General features: G+C 52.9%; 11 protein-coding genes across 11 annotated transcripts; 5 read left to right on the forward strand and 6 right to left on the reverse strand.

Moving 5' to 3' along the window:
• Positions 1-674: 674 nt before the first annotated feature.
• BKA58DRAFT_227849 (uncharacterized protein) lies at positions 675-1,737 on the reverse strand. Its single transcript, XM_046166407.1, has 2 exons — positions 1,656-1,737; positions 675-1,549 (listed from the first exon to the last, which is right to left on the reverse strand). The coding sequence occupies exon 2, from the start codon at positions 1,454-1,456 to the stop codon at positions 1,010-1,012; it is 447 nt and encodes a 148-aa protein (XP_046022755.1). The 5' UTR covers positions 1,457-1,549; positions 1,656-1,737; the 3' UTR covers positions 675-1,009.
• Positions 1,738-1,985: 248 nt separating this feature from the next.
• On the reverse strand, positions 1,986-4,472 carry BKA58DRAFT_227866 (uncharacterized protein). The gene is made up of 2 exons (XM_046166410.1): positions 3,646-4,472; positions 1,986-3,595 (listed from the first exon to the last, which is right to left on the reverse strand). The coding sequence occupies exons 1-2, from the start codon at positions 4,229-4,231 to the stop codon at positions 2,034-2,036; spliced, it is 2,148 nt and encodes a 715-aa protein (XP_046022756.1). The 5' UTR covers positions 4,232-4,472; the 3' UTR covers positions 1,986-2,033.
• Positions 4,473-5,920: 1,448 nt separating this feature from the next.
• On the forward strand, positions 5,921-7,392 carry BKA58DRAFT_227863 (uncharacterized protein). The gene has a single exon (XM_046166409.1). It carries the CDS (start codon positions 6,056-6,058, stop codon positions 7,217-7,219), a length of 1,164 nt encoding a protein of 387 aa, XP_046022757.1. The 5' UTR covers positions 5,921-6,055; the 3' UTR covers positions 7,220-7,392.
• A 582-nt stretch (positions 7,393-7,974) lies between these two features.
• BKA58DRAFT_227861 (transmembrane amino acid transporter protein-domain-containing protein) lies at positions 7,975-9,831 on the reverse strand. Its single transcript, XM_046166408.1, has 3 exons — positions 9,514-9,831; positions 9,027-9,456; positions 7,975-8,969 (listed from the first exon to the last, which is right to left on the reverse strand). The coding sequence occupies exons 1-3, from the start codon at positions 9,683-9,685 to the stop codon at positions 8,174-8,176; spliced, it is 1,398 nt and encodes a 465-aa protein (XP_046022758.1). The 5' UTR covers positions 9,686-9,831; the 3' UTR covers positions 7,975-8,173.
• A 648-nt stretch (positions 9,832-10,479) lies between these two features.
• On the reverse strand, positions 10,480-11,564 carry BKA58DRAFT_404368 (uncharacterized protein; the record flags this gene model as incomplete). The annotated part of the gene is made up of 4 exons (XM_046171836.1): positions 10,480-10,689; positions 10,737-10,865; positions 10,917-11,133; positions 11,182-11,564. 4 exons carry the CDS (start codon positions 11,562-11,564, stop codon positions 10,480-10,482), a joined length of 939 nt encoding a protein of 312 aa, XP_046022759.1.
• A 422-nt stretch (positions 11,565-11,986) lies between these two features.
• On the forward strand, positions 11,987-13,167 carry BKA58DRAFT_442599 (alcohol dehydrogenase GroES-like domain-containing protein; the record flags this gene model as incomplete). The annotated part of the gene is made up of 3 exons (XM_046173916.1): positions 11,987-12,022; positions 12,075-12,518; positions 12,577-13,167. 3 exons carry the CDS (start codon positions 11,987-11,989, stop codon positions 13,165-13,167), a joined length of 1,071 nt encoding a protein of 356 aa, XP_046022760.1.
• Positions 13,168-13,540: 373 nt separating this feature from the next.
• On the forward strand, positions 13,541-15,296 carry BKA58DRAFT_461830 (amidase signature domain-containing protein; the record flags this gene model as incomplete). The annotated part of the gene is made up of 3 exons (XM_046174822.1): positions 13,541-13,569; positions 13,630-14,258; positions 14,323-15,296. 3 exons carry the CDS (start codon positions 13,541-13,543, stop codon positions 15,294-15,296), a joined length of 1,632 nt encoding a protein of 543 aa, XP_046022761.1.
• Positions 15,297-15,332: 36 nt separating this feature from the next.
• BKA58DRAFT_227918 (uncharacterized protein) lies at positions 15,333-16,453 on the reverse strand. Its single transcript, XM_046166411.1, has 3 exons — positions 16,215-16,453; positions 15,718-16,164; positions 15,333-15,664 (listed from the first exon to the last, which is right to left on the reverse strand). Exons 1-3 carry the CDS (start codon positions 16,273-16,275, stop codon positions 15,369-15,371), a joined length of 804 nt encoding a protein of 267 aa, XP_046022762.1. The 5' UTR covers positions 16,276-16,453; the 3' UTR covers positions 15,333-15,368.
• Positions 16,454-16,544: 91 nt separating this feature from the next.
• On the forward strand, positions 16,545-18,987 carry BKA58DRAFT_390212 (C2H2 transcription factor-like protein). Its single transcript, XM_046170822.1, has 3 exons — positions 16,545-16,676; positions 16,739-18,133; positions 18,184-18,987. The coding sequence occupies exons 1-3, from the start codon at positions 16,595-16,597 to the stop codon at positions 18,975-18,977; spliced, it is 2,271 nt and encodes a 756-aa protein (XP_046022763.1). The 5' UTR covers positions 16,545-16,594; the 3' UTR covers positions 18,978-18,987.
• A 20-nt stretch (positions 18,988-19,007) lies between these two features.
• Positions 19,008-20,678, reverse strand: BKA58DRAFT_413476 (general substrate transporter; the record flags this gene model as incomplete). Its single annotated transcript, XM_046172422.1, has 2 exons — positions 19,008-20,413; positions 20,462-20,678. The coding sequence occupies 2 exons, from the start codon at positions 20,676-20,678 to the stop codon at positions 19,008-19,010; spliced, it is 1,623 nt and encodes a 540-aa protein (XP_046022764.1).
• Positions 20,679-20,935: 257 nt separating this feature from the next.
• BKA58DRAFT_227972 (chaperonin 10-like protein) lies at positions 20,936-22,474 on the forward strand. The gene is made up of 2 exons (XM_046166412.1): positions 20,936-21,399; positions 21,454-22,474. The coding sequence occupies exons 1-2, from the start codon at positions 21,193-21,195 to the stop codon at positions 22,441-22,443; spliced, it is 1,197 nt and encodes a 398-aa protein (XP_046022765.1). The 5' UTR covers positions 20,936-21,192; the 3' UTR covers positions 22,444-22,474.
• The last annotated feature ends 5 nt before the right edge of the window (positions 22,475-22,479 follow it).

Below are 22,479 nucleotides of genomic sequence, written 5' to 3' on the forward strand. Positions count from 1 at the left end.
AGTTTCACTTTACTCGAGGCGATCGGTAGCAAAAGAAAAGTAACTCAACGCTATGGGCGATCTGCGCATATGTCTGCATCACTACGTGCGGGGTTGCCGAAGCTGAACACCCCCGAGGCGACGGTTGGCTTCCCCTATCGATCACGCAGCCCCCATGCTCAGCGCCGCGAACTGAAACAAGCCCGCCGCGTCGGCCGTTCTTCGTCGCGTGGTCTGCCAGGTCATGGTTCCGGCACAAGCGAGGTGGCGCCCTTCTATCGTGACCTAGAACACAAACTCCGCTTACCAACAAGATTGTAACTTTGCTTCTCGGAATCAGCGGCGCACGTTGAGACAGCATTCATCCATGCTATATACTCAATCTTCTTCCCTCAACAGTCCTGCTGTCTCGCTCAACACTATACATATTAAAGGACGCCGCCCTGTCTTTTTCTTTTCAATAGCGGCCCGATCGGTCCTCCGAAATAAATCTCCGACATGACACCGTAAATGCACACGCGTGCGACGGGAGAGTTACCGCAAAGATGTATTCTAGAATTAGCCCAAAGATAAACCCGCATCTGGGGTATACACGCTCCGATCATACGATCCTGCAGCTCTTTCGGCCTAAAATCCTAGAGGTGACGTCGCAGGTTGTATAGTGGATGAAGTCATAGGGCTAAGGTTCGGGCAGTAATGCGGTCGTCTGCGTGTCATATGCAGGGCAATAGGAGGAAGGGTGGGAGCGTCACGTGAGTTGGGCTTATCTGGTGCTGTCACATGTGATTGGGGACGGGGGAGAACGGGTGAGCGAATGGGAGATGATGCATTCGGAACTACAGAAACCGTAAGCAACAACCTTGCGCGGAGGTATTCACAACCGTAAAAATCGATAGACGCAAACGTCAATATTGTCCCAGGAGGTCGTCAATGACTTTTTACCCGATGCAGGCAAACTTCAAAACGGTGCGCGTCACCCTTCACGACCGCGACACCCAAAAAACCCAAACGCCAAAATACCCCTCTAATATTACCAAAGATTCCTGCGAGCCTCACTCTCCCTCTCCCTCTCCCTCTCCATCTCTTCCTGTTTCCAAGTCGGAAACAGCACCTTCCTACACATAGGACAAGTATTACACCTTTCAAACCAAGTCATGATACAATTGGTGCCAAAAACGTGACCGCAGGCGTTTAGCTTTGACACTAATCGCTCTTCGTTTGTGTGGTCCTTGGGAAGAGGTTTTGGGTTTTTGAACCAGGATTCCCTGAAGATTTCAGTGCCGACTGGGTAGTGCAAAGCCGCTTCAAGGACTTCCTTGTCGGCGGCGGTGAGGCGGGTTGCGCAGGGGTTCTCGCAGGCCAGGCCTTTGGTGCAGATGCTGCAGGTGTCTGGTTCGCCGGCAGGTTGGAGGTAGGGAGACAGGCCTGATGCGACGAAGTCTGCCTTGCAGGCGTAGACAGGGGTGGTTGAAGACATCTTTGTTGTAGTGTGGTGAGATTGTCTTGGTAGGTGTGATAGTAGTGTTGGTGTTGAAGTTTGAAGATGGTTGGGATGGTGTGGTAGAACTTTCTTCGGGGGTGGGACTTTGAGTAAGATGTTTGCTGAAGATAGGATGATGAAGAGAGGAGAGGGAGAGAGCAGTATTTATTGCGTTGGAAGCATCTCTGTGACTCACGCTGAACGTTGATAATGAGTGGGTTTGGTGACCTTGGAGACTTCAGTAGTGGTGGTACCGCGCTATGAAGAGCGCATAGTCGCCAAACACTGGTTCATTCTACACTTACCACTGCATTCTTCCCGGAGTCATGCCGGACCATGGTATTTCACATGGCCGTGACTGAAGTTCATTGACGAGCCTATGAAAAAAAAAAAAAAGTCGTACTCATCACATGCCACAGAAGCCCAGAAGTCTCTATTACGCTGAAATTTTGCCAACTTCCGATTTGATAACAATGTAGGCTGCAGGGTATCTGTTCGCTATTCTTCCATGGACGAGGTGCCCGCAAAACTTCCACATCAACAATGAACCAGATCTATTAGAATTACACCAACACTATAGCTCTTCAAACTGCTTATCCCGTCTTCTGCTTAGAGCAGCAGTAGCACCAAATGCGATCCGACCCACAGTATCAGTGGGTTTCTCGTCCCCAACGAACCCCGGGCACGCAGCAACAGTCTGCTTCCACTGCTTGTCCCCCTCGGCTGCGCTCAGAATATCCGCGTGTGCCGTACCAGCCTTGGCCACGAATTCTGCACCCAACCAAAGCATGAACGGCCTCTTCCAAAAGGCGTACAGTGCAAGCACCAGCAAGCCGAGAAGGTGAAGGCCGAGGAAAACAGAGCCGGTGATGATCCCCCAAAGCGCGATATCAGTCTTCTTAGTTGGAACGCCCTGATCGACATATACACTCCGCGATTGGTCAAATCCCTCCCAACTGTTATATTGGCTTGGGTTCAGCCACTCCTTATTGGCGAGAAAAGCGGCCGCAGTGAACGCCGCATGTGCAGATCCTTCCGAATCAAAGAATGCGGCCAGTTTTCTCACCTGGCCAAGGACGTCGTTTTCAGACTGGGAGTCGTAGTCGCGGAGGCACGGGCCGCTCATGGCAAAGTTGAGAGGCATATTCCCGAGGCAATTGTCGCCGAAGTTCCTGGACCATACGTCATCGATCTCAGGTCGATCTACGACGAAGGCGGATGTATTTGAAACCCTTCTCTCGATGAAAGAGCCTTCGCCGAATAGAGCCAGTCCAATAGCAGTCAGCGGACCGATGTGTTTTCCAACGGCTTGTCTCACATTTCCTGCGTATGATTCATTGGTTGCTCGTTTCTCATCTCGACTGGATCCGCCGGTTGAAGAGCCTTTAGTGTTGTCCAAGGATAGTTTATCGAGTAACGGCCCGGCGCGATTCCCGTTTTTAACATTGGGAAGTTCAAAGTAGCCCAACGTCGAACGGGCGGTGATTCTCCACATAGCAGGAGCACGTAACATTGCAGGCACCGAAATTGCGAGGAAAAGATCCTCGGTAATGTCCTGCCGATCGTAGGTAGCTTGCCAAGGTGTGTCAGAGATGTTGGCGGGTATGCAAGCCATTATATCGAACTCGCGGTAATCATCATCTCCTCCATGGTATTGTACGAAGAATGCATCTTCTTTGTCGCGATCGCATTCGGTCGGCCACTCAGTGCCTGTCATGTTCCTGTATTCGATCGTCGTATTGAGGCGTGGTGCATACTGAGGGTCAGCGTCGACACCGGTGCTGAAGCCCGAGGGAACGGGTGAGAACCAGGTATCTGAGGTCATCTCATCAAGCAGATAAAGACTCCTCCCGAAGTAGTTACAGTTGGCGCTCGCACTGGATGTATCGTAACACCTGTAATTATCCAGTCCATCCTTCTGTTCATCGACCCAGAGGTGAGGTTCATAATCCTTTTCCCCGTGCGATTCCAGAATGCTACGGAGACGGACAACTGCTGTGTTTATGCCGTCGTTGGTACCGCTGATTAGCGCAGATATATCGGCGACCCTACTCAGACTGGACTGTGTGCTGCGAGTCGGTATTCGTGTCGGAGTAATCTGGACAAACGTTGTCTGCAGAATGGGGAAGATAGCACCTGTATTTGAGTCAACGCCGGCTTCCTACCAAGATATGGGCATGACTTACCCACTAAGGTCAATGCAAAGGCGAAGTACAATGGGAGGCTTCCAACTTTGGAACACCTAGTCCATATTCGTGGGCTGATCCAGCCTTGGTCCGCAAGCGCCATAGTCTGACGGAGATTCAACTTCGTTCTCGAGCTGCCGGCCTGGATGTAGGCAGCTAGAGCCATGGAACAGATCGCCGAAGTGACGGGAATGGTGAGTAGAGCAACTACCGCTTGCAGGATCTGCGCCGCTTTGAGGGCCCTCTCGTGTTTAGCTAAGATAGCATCCAACTCGTCTCTGGTGGTTGAATAGTCTTGCGCATTCATGTAGTCTCTCTTGCTTCCAATCGGTCGGCTGCTCGCGACACAAAAAGCGATCCAGGTGAAAAGGGCGAGTGTCGCATAGAAGATGAAGACCATCAGCGGCCATAACGAAGTGTGCAGGGTCCTGACCATGGGCTCGCGAACGGTCATGGAAGACGCTCTCGACACCCTCGACGTGTACATGGGCTCGTGAGTAGTTTCCGGGACCTTTGGTGCACCCGCATTCGCTTGTCTTGTCTCCTCCCTGACGCTGTGCATCTCATGCGACTCCCGTTGCTCCATGTTTATTATGGTCGACCTGCCGTTGGGGAAGATGGGGATTCGAGAGTCCCGCTGTACGGGATGTAAAGTAGATTTAACAAGCCATGCGCATGTTCTCGTCTGACAGCGCGTGACTGGACTGCGCCATCTTGGCTCTCGTCTTGGCGTGCAGTTGGTATTGAAATTGGGGGCTAAGAGCGGGTGTCGGCACGAGGAAATCTGATCCTCCACCGTCGTCGCACAGGGGCTTCAGAGGCATACTTGTGTACCCAACGCAGTACCAAAACCATGTAAACCTAATAAAAGATTAGTCTGCAGATCTGTCCATACAGCAGAACATTGTGGCGCACCTGGGCAAACTCGCAGAGGGTCGCCGGAAGCATACACTTTTCGCATGTCTTATTTCCACATCAGCCTTACAGGGCAGATTTCAGGCCTCCTACCACACCGGTAAAGGGTCCACGCGAGGTTAGATCTCCTGTAACCGACATACAACTCATTTCTTCGCGACCACCATTACGCCACGCACAACTCCGGTCCGCCCCCACCAGCCGAACATGGGTTCCGCGACACCAAAGCGTCCTAGGCCTAAACTGAATATTTTGAGCCTGTCGTCTTGCTATTTAAGGAATACCGACAGTGGCGCGAACACGTGTTCTGAGACGTCCGTAATGGTGATGGCTTCACAGTTGTATCCTATCTGCTCCAGCTTCTCGCGCTATCCTTGTGGAGTGAGGAGGCAGAGCGTGATCTTCTGGGTCCATGTTGCGGTAGGAGAGAGACATAGGTCGAAAGCCATCCAGTTAGCCTATAGCTCCGAGCGAGCGTGTTCGATGATGGGCCGGCGTGAAGGGCGAAGTGATATGCTGTGTCTAGGGCTAAAATCCAACGCTCTTCTGTATCGTCTTTCGCATGCTGCAGTTTTGTCTGCAGCTGTTCGTCTCAGACCTTGGGCTTCGATGCGTCGGCACATACGAGTGATATCGTGGGTCTTTCACCATCGCTCATCCTATGAGACGCCGCCTTCGTTGTGCTCTTCAGCTCGTCAACTCGCTCCGAGGCGTATCGAGCCTGCACTGCATCTTTCGTGATGCCAATGTAATGATTGAACGTGGTGCAGCCATCTCTTTCATCCCATCAGTCCTCATTGCACACTCGCACCGGTTTCTTGCTGAGAAGATAGATGATTTGATCGCCGCATCCGAAGCCCGGGTCGACCAAAACTCTACTTCGTGACGTTGGGCCGTTTTTGCTTGAGAACCTAGGCTCGGCAAGAATTACCTTCAATAGGTCGCGACAAGCTTCGCTCAATGTCGTTCTTCCAATACTCCATGTTCATCTACATGGCAGTGGGAAGTTGTAGATGCACGGGCACAGGTTCCTCCCGACAATTGGCTCCGTTCGAGCTTAGCCTCGGTGACGATGCCGTCGCCAATTGATGTTTCGCATCAGTATGGGCAGAGACGGACGATGTCTGTTCTGAGACCGCTGTGGGTCTGCAGCCGAGGACGTGCGACGATTTGCACGTCATGCCTTCCTCACAAATAACAACACGAGAGGTCCACACCGCTGCTCACCACTCTCTCAGCATGGAGCAACCACGCGAGAAGGTCGCAATAATAGGGTCGGGCCTTGCTGGACTTGTTAGCGCGAACCTGTTGTTCCACGATGTTCGCCAGCGATATGCCGTCAGGGTCTTCGAGTCAGTAGGTCGCCTAACACCCACTCTGTCTGCGACTGCACTCACAAAAGTAATTCTAGGGCAAATCGCTTTCCCTAGACGCCGCCTCCATCTCCATCCCCGATGCCGCCGCCGCCGAAGCCTCAACGCGCGTGGACCTGCCCATGCGCGCGTTTGCGGGCGGCTACTACGACAACCTCAAGGCCCTATACGATTACCTGCGCATCGAGTACAACTCCCAGCCCTTCCTCTTCGAATTCGCAAAATGCCGCGATGCGAGCCCCGAGGCATTAGCAATTGGTGGCCGCGATACGTCGTATTTCACACATGCATCGAATCTCCACCAGATGGCGCCTCGACCGAGCAGAGTTGGCATGGCTTCGTACCTGATGCAGTTGCTATACCTGATACTTGCCTACTCGTGGTTCGCGCTCTGCTGTTTCTTCTTCGAGCCTAGAGCAGGAGAGACTATGCAGCAGTACCTGGACCGCACATACTGCCCGAGCTATTTCGTCACCTACTACCTACTCCCTCTCTTATCGAGCGTATCCACCTGTCCCCACGAGTCCCTACTCGCTTTTCCTGCCAGCGACATCATCGAGTACAAGCGGAGGAGCCACGGCGCACCACACTATACCGTCTCAGATGGCGTGGGAGGGGTACAGGAACGCCTGGTCAAAGGTATCGACGTTACTCTCGAAGCCACCGTCACGGCCGTAGAGCCCTCCGGAAAGGGTGTTCGGATATCCTGGTCTCAGGGCGGGTCGGACGCTCAGACAACGGAATCCTTCGACAAGGTTATTCTCGCTGTCGCCCCAGACGTCGTCGGCCGTATCTTCAGACCCCTACAACACCACATGCAGCGCATACCGACTGCAGTCGTGGAAAGCGTGGTCCATACGGATTGGGCAGTCCTACATGGGAGCGACGCCAAAGAGATCGACAAGAAAGGCGCGCAGCTCATTTACCTCAACACGGCAACCTCGGGCGCGCACACGACCGAATCGCATCATGTCCAACCATGTGGCGTCGTAGTGACCACCTGCCCATGCACTCCTCTCGATGAGAAACATGTTGCTCAGCGGAGCAGGTTCACGCGCGTTCTTCGCAGTCCGGAAAGCCAGCGCATCGTCAATGCCATCTTTGATAAGCGCTCGAAATTCGATGCAGATGACAAGTCAGTGCCGCAGTGGAGGAATGGCGAGGATAATGTGTGGCTCGTGGGCGGCTGGTGCTGGGACGGCATGGTCCTTCTGGAAGGCTGCGTTGTCTCGGCCATGCGAGTGGCTGACGCGTTCGACGTTGCGGTGCCCTGGAGGCATCAGTAATTCATGGACACGAGCGTATCCCGAACTCAGACTGTGTCACAGTTGAGTGGGAATGAGCTGCGTAGTAGCAGGTAATACAACTAGATACCCTGGCATGACTGCATGCCCACCAGCATTCTAGGAAACAGAAAAAGTGATGTAGGTGATTTTAGAGGAATTGAATGAGATCCAAACTCATCAGGGTTGAAGTGCACAGGATGCGACTGCCTGTTACGTATCGTAGGGCATCCCAAGGTCTCGTCATCCATTTTCGCCAGAAACGGCTAGCGTCATTGCTTCGTTGAAGCTTGCCTGGGGCCGAAGATCCCACAAGCACCCAATTCTGCCTCGCCATTCAACTACCCAATCACTTCCACCGCCCGATATTCGACACAGGGCTGGCGATCCTACTGTTTTGGCTGATGATGAGAGCGCGGGGTTCCTCAAGAAGACAGAACTTCAATTTACGGGTTGCAACATGTAGGGTCGCCGGGTATTTTGTCTTGATGACATCGTCCAAAGTAAACGTCTTGATTGGTTGAGGGCATACGACCGACGCGTCCCTTGCATGCGACATCCAGAAATGGCCACGCGAGACGTTCAACTCTAGACTCAGAACATGACTTCTATACCGACACTGTGAGTATCGTTTCCTGCTCGATCGCGGGATTGACAGGCACCGACAAGCTTCCTGCGATGCCAGTGGCCGTCATCGGGGCTAGGCACGCCAATCTCTCAACACACATCATCATATGCTAACAGTGTAAGCCCTGGCGGACTGACAACGCTCAAGACATTGCTTGAGGCGTCAACAACTGACTGTTCAGGTCATTACGATCTATACCATCGCCAAGAAGATACCAGAGTCCATCGACGGAAGGGAACAAAATGTAGATATACTTGCAATTGCATGATCGTCTTCATTACCGTGTTGACCAAGGGTATCTCTCAAACTACCAAACTACGAGTATTTCACTAAGAAGAGTTGCTGTTGTCCGCGCACGAAAAGGCCGAATCGATCGACCCATCCTTGTACGCGTCCATGATCTGGACAATAACGCCGTACGTGCCACCGATGGTCAAAAAGATCGAGATACCGATCAAAACGACATGTAGCACGTACATAAGCTTCTGCCACCACTTGCCCCTCCAGTACTCCTGGTGATCGTAAATCCAAAGCCACCCCGGCAGGCCCAGCGCCAGCGGCGCAAACGCTACACTACCCGCCAGACTAAGCAGATAGTTGAAGATCGGCACCCCAGATGCGATGAGGAAACTGACAACCGTCATGCCAGCCACACATCCCAGCCACGTACCCCAATGAATCGGCGAGTTAGCCTGAAGATGTTTCGAGTTCCTCAGTATACGGACGAAGACGTACTTCGCACTTACATGCACATACAACGCGCCACTAACACACAGTCCAATGAGACCAATGCCGTATGCGACTTTCTTCACCATGGGCCCTGCGCTGCCGAGAGAAGGCGACGCAACCCATTTCCCGCACCACTTGTACACGACAAGACTGAAGGAGAGGTACGCGGCGGTAACGAGGCCCATGCACCAGTTCACGGCTTTGCTGAATTCGCGCGGGTTGCGCATCTCGGACATGACGGGTAGGAAGGCAGAGGTACCCGCGCCAGAACAGAAGATTGTGCTTGCAGCTGTGATGCCTGCAGCGAAGGTGGGGTGGCCGATTACGTGGTAGCCGAACTCGTAGGGCCCGGTTTGGGGGGCTGCAGCGGGTCGGTCGAGAGTTGTTACTCCGACGCTGTTGGGATGGGTTAGATATGTGATTTGGAGGGCTGGGAAAAGAGGATGAACTTACACAACGATGAATACAGCGACGAAAACAGATATGAATCCCGCCCACGTAACCCAAGCAATCTTCTCAAACTTCCTCACACTCGCACACGTTCCCACCATAATCGCCGCGATGATAGAGAAGTAGTTTGTGCAGAGGGAGTGGTTGGACAGAGCGTTGAGTGCTGTCGATACACCTACTATACCCGATGCAGCAACGATGATGAAGGCAACAAGGAAAAGAATGCCGCTGATCTCTTTGACGATGCGTCCACCGACTAACTGGCCCATGTCGGCGATGGAATGACAGCCTGGGTGGTTGTTCCGGAATTGGCCTTGGACGAGGGCGCACCAGGTGTTGAGGGCTTGCCAGCCGAGGACGTTGATGGCGCCGGGGAAGGCGCCGAGCGTGTACATTGCGCTGGGGATTGTGAGGACACCTGTTGCGAAGATGACTATACAGCCATGGTTGTCAGCGGGATGGTCCTGGACCGGATAATGACGTTACTTACGCTTCAAGAAAATGACTGCAGTGTGAATCCAAGACACCGTCCTGAAATCCTCAATTCCTTCTCCTCGCTTGAAGATCTCGCCATCGTTCTCGAGGTCGACTTTCCCGTTGATGCTTTCGGAGCTGGTGCTCGGCGCGGGCGCAATGACATCGTCTTGCTTTTCAGCCGACATGTTGGCGATGTCGTCAGGTAGTTGTGCTGTCGACCCGGAGTGAGTAGCGAACAGTTGTTCAACACTTCAAGAACCGATACTTGGGTCACTGTGTATATATATCCGTTTATGCACGCATGCCACGCAACGGCCCTATCCTTGCCAGATGCAGGTGCCCTGGTAGAACGTTGATAACCCGCGTGGTATCAGCACGCCAACGCGGTATCTCTCAGAATCCGGGGCAATGTGAACCTTGCTAGCCCGCTCTGCCCCGTTGTTTTGGAGGTTGATAGTGGCAAGAGAGCGGTGCGGGCGTCTCCATCGGCTACGCGATTCAGGCGCAGGGGTGCCTCCAATGGTTACCCCGGTTGGAGGGAAGGGTCGGCTGGGGATCATGGTTACTCCAACTGATTGCGGAGATGAGCAGCGGAGGGTTTGGTGCGGCGCGTGGATGCTGCACGGCTTGGGAGGGGGTTGGAGGCGGTGGAAATGCCTGATTGCTGGCTGGAGGGTTGTTAGCGTTCACCCTGCAGTGGCTCGTTTTGCAGTTGCTGGTGGCTGCGTACATCGGCGGTTCCTGCGCGGGGCTGGGCTTCTAGAACGGCGTTTATGCGGAGCTAGGTGGCGCATGTTCGTGATCTGACTATATTGTAGACGCGACGGACTAGTGGTGATGTTGTCTCTGGCGTGCTAAAGTGACAGCTAGCTCGTAGTTCGCATTAGGTGCTGCTGCGATGCATCTTCGCTACCATCTGCATTGGACGATCTGCGAAAAAAGAAGCAAAGTCGAACAATCAGAAATGACATCAATTTATCTAGTTAATTGGTGCCTCTTTCAACTTGAGTCCTGCTTCGGCGGGCATGAGCGCTCCCTCGGGCGGCGGGTTCTTCTTCCTGAACTCATCCGCCATCTCCTCCATCGTCACAAACTCAACGCCTTCGTGCTTCTTGAAGTGCTCAATCAACCTCTCGTGCATCAAGAGCAGATGTGGTCGTCCAGATACATCAGGGTGGATTGTGATGGGCTGCAGGAGGGTTAGACGAAGCCCTCTGGCGGGGTTGGATTACTTACGAAGATGAACTCGTCGTATTCACGGTAGAAGTAGTCGAAATGGTCCCTCCAAAGATCCTCGGTATCTCGCGCATTCACGAAGCCATGGCTGTTTGGTGATGCCTTGATGAACATGTGAGGTGGCAAGTCCTACCGTCCAGTGTGAGTGATGTATCATATGCTAGTAGCATTCATACTTACATCGAGGTACCAGTTGGCTGGAATCTCAACTAGACCAGTCTGTTGACCTGCAACGAGTGGCTTCATCCAGTCCTTGGCCTTCTTCTCGTAGTCGATCTTGGTCCAGGTATCTCCTGTTCTCAAATAGTAGGGTTGACAGTCGTGGTGGCTCATGCTGTGGTCGTACTCAATGCCGTACGAAAGCAGCAACTCGGCACCTTCGCGGCTTGTTTCCCACCTACCGAAACAGTCAGCGTACAGTCTGCAGTGGTATTCAGAATATTACCATGGCGCAACGCTTCCTCGGGGAGGCTTGCCAGCAAACTCAGTCAACATGCGATATGTCTTGTCCAGCACGTCCCGTTGCTGCTCCATGCTCATATCGACTGGGTTCTCATGACTGTAACCGTGTAGGCCTATCTCATGTCCAGCGTCGCGTACTGCTGCCATATCTTCCGGGAATGTCTCCAGACTATGACCTGGAATGAACCATGTGGTCTTGATGTCGTATTTCTTGAACATCTTCAAGAGGCGTTGCGTACCAACCGTGCCAGCAAACAGACCACGCGATATGTCGCTGGTGCTGTCTTCCCCGCCATACGACCCAAGCCATCCACATACCGCATCTACATCGATACCGTACGAAATGAGAACGCGCTTCTTGCCCATGATAGCTGTATGGAATGAGAGATGATGGTTTGGTGAGATGCTTGATCGGATCAATCGAAGAGCTGTCGGTCGGATGGATTCGTGTAAGAACAGTCAGACCCAACCGCCAACACGGGACTACTTCCTCTTAATGCCATGATGCCGAACCTGAAGCTATGGCGGGGTAATCAGCAGTAGAATGATGCTGGACCGACGGCGCGCTTGTCCATTTCGTCATGGGATGCGCCAGCTGCCCCTCAGCTGCCCCTCGCTTGGCCTTATCGTCGACCCCAACCACCTCCAAATCTCGTCTCCAGCAACATCCGAAAACGGTCCTACACTCTCCAAGACGCGTTCGCACAAAGTTACGATGACGATAACCAGGGTGCTGACTGTAATAACGCAGCGCGCAGCTTTGAGTACATTTGTGGTTAATTACGAACATGCCTGATAAGATGCGCGCCGCACAGATCGTAGAGGTAGGATGACGTCATACAAACCTATGGAATTATATCTAACAAAGTACATCAGTATGAGAAATCGTATCAGCTATGTGAGCGAGCTGTACCTCAATGCGGAGACAATGACCTTCTCGTTGAAGTTTACGCAGCCGGCTTCTGTCACTCGGACCTTCAGGTCTGGAGTGGTCAATTTCCGGCGCCCCTTCCCATGATTCCTTCGCACGAGCCGGCCGGCAAGATCGTGCGGATTGGCGCGAACGTGCAAGGCTCATGGAAGGTTGGAGATCGCGTTGGCGTTCTCAATTACAAGAATGCTTGCGGACAGTGCGCAGGGTGTCGACAGCATGGACGACGAGCGAAACGTCCTGATCCGCGCTTCTGCCAGAACAGAATTGTAGCTGGCTTCAAACACGACGGCGCGTTCGCAGACTACATGCTGGCCGATCCGAACACTACTGTGCACCTCCCTGATGGGGTTTCTTTCGAACAGGGAGCGCCTTTGATGTGCGCTGGGGTAGGTCCATCTCTTGTCGACTTCGTTTGCACGACATCATCGCTAACGGTATGAAAAGGCGACGGTATGGGGCGCGTTGCGAAAGCTTAGTCCCCAGGTCCAGCCAGGCGATGCCGTAGCCGTAGTAGGTATTGGAGGTCTTGGGCAGCTTGGAATACAATTTGCCAAAGCCCTTGGTTACCGGACAATAGCCATGGACAACCGTGAACAAGGCCGTCAGCTTGCGCTCGACTTGCCCAACCACTTGAGACCTGATCTAGTCATGGACTCCAGCGCCGAGGGCGCCGAAGAGAAGATACTAGAGTTTACTTCAAACGAAGGTCTCGCTGGCATCGTAGTATGCACAGATTCGATACCAGCCAACGCCTGGTGTCTTCAGCAACTGGGCAACGGCGGTGTTATGGTTCCGCTTGGATTACCAAAAGACAGCTGGAAGTTCGATTCAGAAGCTATGGTGTTCCATGAACTCACCATAAAGGGCAACTATGTCGCTAGTGCGGAGGAAGTTGAGTCCATGCTCAAGGTCGTAGCTAAGCATGGCATCTCGTCTCATCTGACCGTTTTGGGGTTTACGGAGATACCCAGCCTCATTGAAAGATATCAGCATGCGTCTATGAAAGGCCGAATAGTCATCAATATGAAAGGGTGAGCCTCCGTTCGTCCGGAGATGAGCTTGTTCCTGCGAGCAGACTAATATTACGTGTCTTTTGGAATTTGGCCTGACGTTGTGGAACTCAGCAATGCGAACCCTCAAATGCGAGGCTCTAGGTATTTTCTGGTACGTTATCGAATCGAGTTCGCCACGAGTTGGGGTCATTTGGAGAGCCTCAGGCGTGATCTCTTAGTCTGTTTTGTGGGACCGTTGACCCACTTGCTCACCATTGGTCATAGGGTACGTAAGAACATCTCATCTACCTGAATATGGTCAAAGTATCGCGGCATAGTACACCGTTCAGCAAATTCTTATATTGACTGTAGGTTTCGCGGTACCTAATTCACACGGTCGCTACTCCTTGATCATCATGTCTGTCTTTTTCGACTCGCCTCTAAAGTTAGTACTAAACGCCCTGTCATTCGAACGAAAATTGGGCGCATGTTGACTGTATTACAGTGAGGATCTTGTACGGGTTGGCGATGCAGAATCGGTACTGCAAAGCATTGGCATCACCAATGGTATACCAGCACACGAATCTCGGGACTATCACCAATTACTGGCTGCGGTTCATGACGTCGCTGAGCACGTACTCCAACTCCCAGACTACGCATCACATGCGGAGACCGAGAGATACCCACGAGGCCAAATTCGTCGACCACCAGCAGAAGAGCAGGATTTCGGTAATGCTTGGGCACATAAGTTCCAAATACGTGGCAACCCGCAAGGAGAACTCCTACAAGGAAAGACAGTATGTCTCAAAGACAACATTGCAGTAGCCGGAGTACCGCAGTTTTTCGGGACAGACGCCATCCCTGCTTGGACGCCCGATTCCGACGCCACCGTAGTCACCCGGGCATTAGATGCTGGTGCTAACATCGTGGGGACGACGATATGTGAGAACTTCTGCAACTCAACATCGTCATTCACTTCAGCGCAAGGTACCGTTCATAATCCTTATGCGAGAGGATACTCGGCTGGTGGCAGTACGTCTGGTGGCTGTGCAGTAGTTGGTGGCGGTCTGGTAGACATCGCCATTGGTGCCGATCAAGGCGGAAGCATTCGCGTCCCATCATCTTTCTGCGGTTGTAAGTACACCATCAAGCTGCACATCATACCTTGTGGTAGTACATAGCTGATAGTGTACACCAGGTGTAGGACTGAAACCAACACACGGTTTGGTCCCTTACACTGGTATATCCAGTGGTGATGCTGTCAGTGATCACGCTGGGCCTATAGCGAGATCTGTTCGCGACGTCGCTTTGTGTCTTGATGCAGTCGGCGGAAGGGATGACTACGATGACCGTACACTTGGTGCACCAATTCATGGGTCTAAGCAGTACGCGAAACGCCTTCAAAGCTCGGTCGCAGGAATGAAGATTGGTGTTCTCAAAGAAGGCTTTGAGCACCGCCTCGTCAACGAAGACGTCAAATCAACCGTGAGAGAAGCCGTGCAGTCCTTCCAAAGACTAGGTGCTACCGTCGAAGAGGTCTCATTACCCCTTCATCTAGAAGGGCCAGCTATATGGACCATCCAACAGCGAATCGCAGGTACCTTCAGCATGTTGGGATACGCGCACGGTCGGAGAGGACTTTTCTCAACTGCCTACGAAGCAGCACGGCAACCATGGACAAACGAAACTTTCCAAAAGCTCTTCCCTTCTACGAAAAATACCATGATCAACGGTCTTTCGCTGATGCAGAACTACCCAGGTCTTTATGCGAAGACCATGAATGTGGCTCAACAGCTCCGCGACTCATATGAGAAGCTATTTCAAGAGTACGATCTCATCGTCATGCCGACAACGCCTTTTGTAGCACCACCAAACATCGATTGGAAGCGCGGGGAGGATGCGCCGATAGATGCGCTAAAGCCGAGTATGGGCATTACCATCAACACCGCCATCTTCGACGTGACAGGTCATCCGGCTATGTCGCTTCCCGTGGGCTTTGCTCCTTCAGGCGTCGATCCGGAAATCAGCCTGCCTGTTGGTATGCAGTTGGTCGGTGGCCTTTGGCAGGAGCAGAAGATACTAGATGCGGCTTTTGCATGGGAGTCGGCGAACGATTGGAAACAAATCGGCGCGCGGCAAGATCAAGAGGCGAAGCTTGCTACGAAGCTGTAGAATATGTGACAATTCCAGAAAATTTGCTTCGTCATTCATGCAATCTGTCCCATTATCGCGATATCTTTCTGATCAATTGATCGTGTAGCCGCCATCCACAACCAATGCATGCCCTTGAATGAACGATGATTGTGCCGAACACAAGAAAAGCACTGCATCAGCGACTTCCTCCGGCGTACCCATTCTCTTCATAGGTGCTATCTCAATAGCCGGCTTCAATGCTTCCACCATAGCTGGCGATGTTGTAGTCATGGGTGTCTCAATAACACCAGGACAAACACAATTCACGCGTATGCCATCATCGGAGTAGTCGATAGCATTCGCGCGTGTCATGTTGATGATGGCACCTTTTGAAGCGCAGTATGCCGCTGTGCAATGCTCATTAGCAGAGGTTTTGCATATCACGAAACGATCAACGTACCAGCACCCGGCCTCGCTACAATGCCGAGCTGACTAGCGATGTTGACAATAGAACCTCTCTGCTTGGGATGCTGATCAAGAGGCTTCTGCTTCAACATGTTCCTCAACTGCGCACGGCAACTGAGCCACGACCCCTTATAGTTGATAGCATTAAGTCGATCAAAGTGTTCAGTCGTCATCTCCACAGCTTTGATGACATCGCCTCCAAGCACGCCAGCGCAATTGACCCCATAGTCGAGCCTCTTGAACTTGGAAAAGGTCTCATCGTTGAATGAGTCGACAAACGTCTCATCAGCGATGTCGCCGGCTCGCTGGAAGACCTGAGCGGAAGGATTAATGCTCAGGATAGCGTCCTTGGTCTGGTCGAGCGTCTTCGGGTTGATGTCGGTGATGGCGATTCGCGAACAGCCTGAACGGGCGAAACCCTTGGCCACTGCCGCACCAATACCTGATCATCATGAGCATCGCACTACAACACTTCGTCAGATAGCAACCTACCAGTTCCTCCAGCGCCCGTGATGACTGCTACGCCTGGGAGTAATCTTGCCAGTGATGCCATGTTGCTATCATGTGGCGGTGAAAGCGTAATCTACCGAGATACGCGTTCACTGATTGACTTGATGCACGTATGAATGCACTCATGAATGCTTAAGGGATAGCTTACCGACACGACGTTCTGCCGGCGATACGTTCGGCGGCCATCCCGTCGAGTTCCGCTATCTTGGAGTAAGCGTTCCACCTACTCCGAAGATACGCCTTGCGCTAACCACGGCGCTATTTACCCCGCAGACATAATTGGCCGAAGGCAAAACCTTGAAGTAAAGACCAAGACCCACCTCGCTCCAATTCACCTCCAACTCCAACAATTCTCACACCACATGCACGGACTCGCTCACGTTTGCACCCATTGCTCCAGAAGCTTCAAGCGAGCAGAGCATCTGATTCGCCATACTCGTACACGTTCGTGCCTTCAACTAAGTGACTCCACGATGAGGGCGTCGTAAGAACTGATGTCGCCATAGATACTAGAGAGAAGCCGTACTCGTGTCGATGCGGACAAGCGTTCACACGGCGTGACCTGCTTACTAGACATTGGCGCATCACGCACCATGCCGGAAACCCTGATGCAGAGTCGACAACGTCGACTGAAACAGCAACGACAATAGACGCACCCGCTTTGAACGTCCCCAGCGCTGGGGCCGTCGAGGCGCATCTCGTCCCGCAGGTTCACACGAGCCAGCTTGATTTGCAACACCCTCCTCCTACCTATCAAGAACTTCAGCCGGCCCCGCCATATCGCGACGAAGGTTTTGAGGATTTCCGTGACTTTGTAAACTTCATCGACGGTGTTGGCCTATCCGCTCAATGGACGCCTGAGTACGACTTTGACTGGATGCGACTAGGAGAACCTCGTCAGGAATCTCGGCGGCACTCCCGAGAACCAGAAAATCAGCCCTCCTCCCCAGGTCCAGAGGATATCGGCACGCCTTTCAGCACGTGGTTGCCATCAGCCCCAGCTGACGATGAGGTCCATTTGCGATCCAACACGCATGATGGCGAGAAGAGAACGAGAAACGGGACATACAATGTAACGGATGAGCATCGCAATTTCCTGGTATCGCTTCTTGAGAGCTTTTCCCCTCCCATATCCGACTTCCAGATCCCTTCTCGACATACCCTGACCAGGTATATTACCGCGTTCTTCAGTGGCTTCCATTCGCACTTCCCTTTCATACACGCGCCAACTTACAAACCATCATGTTCGCCTTTGGAGTTGACACTGGCCATGTGCGCTGCTGGAGCACAGTATTGCTTCGAGCGAAGAAGCTCCGAGCGTCTTTTTCGCGTATCAAAAGCTATCGTGTTCGAACGCCTACGGCAGGAGGAGTCGCATTTCGGCCCACAAACTCTTTCCTTCATCGCTTCTACAAACATATGCTCGCCGGAAGTGCATTTCACTAGCAGACGCACAGGACCGTGGTCGCCTCTGGATATGGCCAAGACCCTACTGATTCTGGTAGGATTCGCGACATGGGAAAGGAAAGACCTACTTCAGCAAGCGTTCGCACTCCGGGGCCTTCTAGTGCAGTCGCTTCGAGATATTGGTCTCAAAGAAGAGGAGCCGCCCAGGAACATTTCGACCTCTAGAGCAGCAATGTGGGATAACTGGGTGCAGCGCGAGTCGTCCAGACGTACAAAGCTCGTGGCCTTTTGTTACATCAACGTGCATAGTATTGCATACAACATCCATCCCCTGCTCTGGAGCAGCGAACTCCATCTGCGACTTCCTTGCTGTACACCAGATTGGCAGGCCAGTAGTGCTGCACAATGGGCAGCACTACAACGCGATGGACGCGAGGATCACATGTCTTTCCAACAAGCATTGTCGATACTTTTGCAAGGAACAGCAAATCAAGGTAGGGTACTTTATTGGAAGAGCCATCGAACGTGCATTAACATGTTTCAGAACTAGTACACCCCATACCCAGCCCGATTGGCAATTACATCCTCCTTCATGCTCTACTGCAGCGGATCCACGTGGTCAGGGAACTCTCCTTCCCCGCCACGTCGCCTGCAACTATATCAGCTGCAGAGATGCAAGTGATCAGCCGCGCTCTCCGCGCATGGACATCTCTCTGGCAACAAACTCCCGAATCTATGCTAGATCCCAACAACGAGAGTGGGCCTATTCCTTTCACATCAAGCGCTCTGTTGGTGGTAGCTTACGTGAGGCTTTCTCTCGATATAGGCCCGTATCGCCATCTGGAGTCGCGCGACACCGACGTCATAGCTAACGGCCTAGCAAACCTCCCACACATTGAGCGCAACGACAACATACTGTCAGCCCTGTTGTACTCGACACATGCACTCAGTATTCCCGTCAGGTTAGGTATCGACAGGGTCGCGCGCAGCCAAGCGTTCTTCTGGAGCGTTCAACACGCTATATCGAGCTTTGAGTGCGCCATCTTCCTCGGCAAATGGCTATGCTCTATCCCACGACCGTTCCGCGAGGAGTCGTTGTCGCGATCTGAGCACCGCATTCTCCACTGGGTTCGCTGTATCATCAAGGAAGCGTATGCAGTGATCGACTTTGAAGATGCGGAAGAAGGCGATGGTTTCTTGACTGTGCCCAGCGAGCCGTTCGCGCTTGGCCTGGCTGTGCTGAACATTTGGTCAAGGTTCTTCCGTGGTAACACGCAGTGGCAGTTTGTTGTCAATCTCGGGTTGAGCTTAGAGAAATATATCGCCAAGCTTGCTTGAACTACATGTTTGTTCGATACCTACAGCCCCTCAGACCTTATCATTATGCATCTTCTCATCGTGGGCCTTGACACTCTCCATAACCTCTCCATCTCCATCTGCGAAAGCCCTATCGCCAAATGCAATCGCAATCTCCTCGAGAGAATGATTCGCCGTTTCAACATAGTAAAAGTGCGCCAGCCCGGCCGAGAAGAGACAAAATCCCGCGATGACAAGGTAGAAGTACCCACCAATACCCGCAAAAGCGTCTGGCGAAACCATACCGATGATGAAGTTGAAGATCCAGTTCGACGTCGTCGCAAGCGCCATTCCCTTGCTGCGGCCACGGAGCGGGAATATCTCCGCGGGTAGCAGCCACGGCATTGGACCCCAGGTGAAGCCGTAAACGATGTTATAGAGCATGATGAAAGCGAATTGGCCGTTTGCGCGGGTCATAATGGGCATAGAAGCTTCTGTGAAGGCGCACACGATGCCGAGAAGGGCAGCCATCAGGACGCCGCCAAGGATGAGGAGCGGCTTGCGGCCCCAGCGGTCGGCTAACCACCAGGTAGCGATGGTAGCTGCGGTATAAGGGAGCGCATTGGCAGCGGTGTAGAGAAGGGATTTCTCGTCTGAGAAGCCGGCGCTAGAAAGGGTGGAGGGGAGGTAGAAAGATATTATGTTTATGCCGTTTAGTTGGGCGAACATCTGGACTGTGATGCCCACGATGGTGCGTTTGCGGTAGCGGGTGAACATCTCCATCCATCCGGCTTTACCGAGTTCAGCTTCGTAGACAACGGCCTCCTGAATCTCTAAGAAGACCTTTTGGACGTGCGGGGCGTCGGTATCGCCGCTGGAGTGAAGGTCTGCGACTGTTTGAAGGCTTTCTTGCATGAAACCGTTGTTGGCTAACCACCTTGGAGTTTCCGGGAGGAAGAATGACATGACGACCAAGATGAACGAGAGAATGATCTGGATGATGAATGGCCCCTGCCAAGACAGCGCGTCTGGAAGCATGAAGTGGAAGCCGTAGTCGACCCAGCAAGACAACATGTAACCTGCAATCAGGCATGTGTATTCGATGCCGACCATGAGACCTCGAGCGTGGGGTGCTGCTATCTCAGTTTGGATGATGGGGACTGTCATTGACAAGAAGCCGACTCCGAATCCTTGGATCGTGCGCCCGACGACAAAAGTTGCGAACCCTGGAGCGAAGATTTGGATGAAAGCCGAGAGGAAATAGATCAGACCACCGAGGCGGACAGTACGCTTGCGACCGATCATGTCTCCGAGACGTCCTGCGATAAGAGCACCCACAGCAGCGGAGGCTTGTAGGCAGGCAACGGATATTCCTGTTATGGAAGGATTCACGGCTGCGGTACTGCCATCTGCGCCACCGTAGTCGCTGAAGAAACGTCTAACGAAGACCGGGTTGACCAATAGGCCAGACATGATACCTGGCGGAGTCAGTTCTTCTTCCCGATCATGTGAAAGCCCAAACATACCGGAGTTGTAACCGAACAAAGCATCACCGAGACTACCAAAGCCGCATGTTGCGAACAACAAGGCCTTGCCCTTGATGGGATATCTAGCTGTGATCTTCGTCGGCTTCAGTTTGCTTTCGAGCCATCCCTGTTCAGCCGCAACCTGTCCAGCTATTTGCGAGGCACGCTGCTGAATGTTGGCGCTCTGACTGGCGACTGAATTACTGCGGACAGCCATACTTCCAACGAATAAAGAGCAAGATAGTCGTGTGGAAATGGTATGCGTTATCGAGCACGCGGAGAAGATGCTGTGGGATGATGGAGAAATCTGGGGAAGCCTGACAGCTTTATCGTCCCCAGATTTTCGCAGTGGAGCGCATTCGGCATCATTGCGTGTAGTCAGGCCATGTTACGGTTCCGATCCTAACGTTGGCCCTGCAGCGAAGAAATTTGGTCGGCATATGCTAGTGTGTCGCTCGAGAAGTTGATCAACTCTGTACCGCTAGGGCGTGGCTTCCCGGCCAATCAGGAGCGCTCTGCTCTTGAGCCGCGGAACCGGTGCTGGGGCAGAAAAGGTCCGAGCTGGCGGCTCCGGCTGATGAGCATCGGAAGGTCAGCAGCCTGCATGAGCCGCCGGAACCGTACTGCAGTCGCTCTCGCACTCGGGGAATGATGCCTGGCCGGTGATATAGCCAGGTCACTGAGATGGAGACATTGGTTCTAATCACTGCCGTACACTGTGTTTCGCAGTCATGTCTTCTTCCCCTGACGTTCACGAACCCAGTAACTCCTCCGAGTCTTTGACGTTGCTGGAGGATCAACTCAAAGCGCCAATCAACACGTCCTTCGTTCTGAGCCCATCCAGGCAGTTCTCATACGAGGATGGGCCAATTCCAAGCCTTCCCACTCCCAGGCATGTTCGTGTGAGGGTTGTGGTTACCGGTCTGTGTGGTTCTGACGTATGTAATGCCCGCTGTAGTCTGACATGTTCACTGAATATTGATGCTACATAGTTGCACTACTCGCAGCATGGGCGCATAGGCAGATATGTGGTCGAAACCCCAATCACCCTCGGCCATGAGTCTGCTGGTATCGTCGATGCCTGCGGATCAGATGTCAAAGGGCTGTCCGTGGGCGATCGCGTCGCATTGGAACCTGGCGTAGGATGCAACACATGCGAGACATGTCGAAGCGGTCGATATAACCTATGCGAATCGATGCAGTTCGCTGCTACCCCTCCCTACAACGGCACGTTATCGACCTTCTACTGTCTACCCGAAGAATGCTGCTACAAGCTGCCGTCACACATATCCTTCCGTGAAGGTGCCCTCGTGGAGCCGCTGAGCATAGCGGTGCATTGTTGCGGGCTCGCCGGAAATCTTCAGGGCAGGTCTATGGCGGTTTTCGGAGCTGGGCCCATAGGCTTGTTGTGCTCTGCTGTTGCACAGGCTTTTGGCGCAGCGAAAGTCGTGGTTGTTGATGCAGTGGCCCCCAGGCTGAACTTTGCGACTGACTTCGGTGCCGATGACGTATATATGATGGAAGCTGGATCTCCAGAAGCGAATGCTCAGAAAGTTTTGGAGAAGGCTGGGCTGGCTACAGGGTTTGATGTTGTGATCGATGCAACGGGAGCAGAGGCATGCATCAACTGTGGTGTAGCTGCATTGAAACGCGGCGGAGTCTTCGTTCAAGCTGGGCTGGGCCCTCCCAAGATCGCATTTCCAATCGGTCAGATTTGCGACAAAGAAGCTACGCTCAAAGGCAGCTTTCGATACGGGCCAGGAGACTACAAGCTTGCCATCCAGCTATTAGAATCCAACCGTGTTCAGCTGGATAGTCTTATTACTCATGAGTTCGCATTCTCAGATGCGGAACGGGCTTTTAAGAATGTTGCGGATAGAGTCGGCATCAAGTCGCTCATATATGGACCAGGCATCGACAGGGCGTTCGCAGAGGGTCGCGCCGAGCAGCAAAGGCGTGTGCCTGATCTCCCGAGGCTCTAGTCTGTGATGCGCTGAATACGTATCGCAATAATAAAA

This window comes from Alternaria rosae (genome assembly GCF_020736505.1).
Source record: "Alternaria rosae strain MPI-PUGE-AT-0040 chromosome Unknown BKA58scaffold_8, whole genome shotgun sequence".
NCBI lineage: Eukaryota > Fungi > Ascomycota > Dothideomycetes > Pleosporales > Pleosporaceae > Alternaria > Alternaria rosae.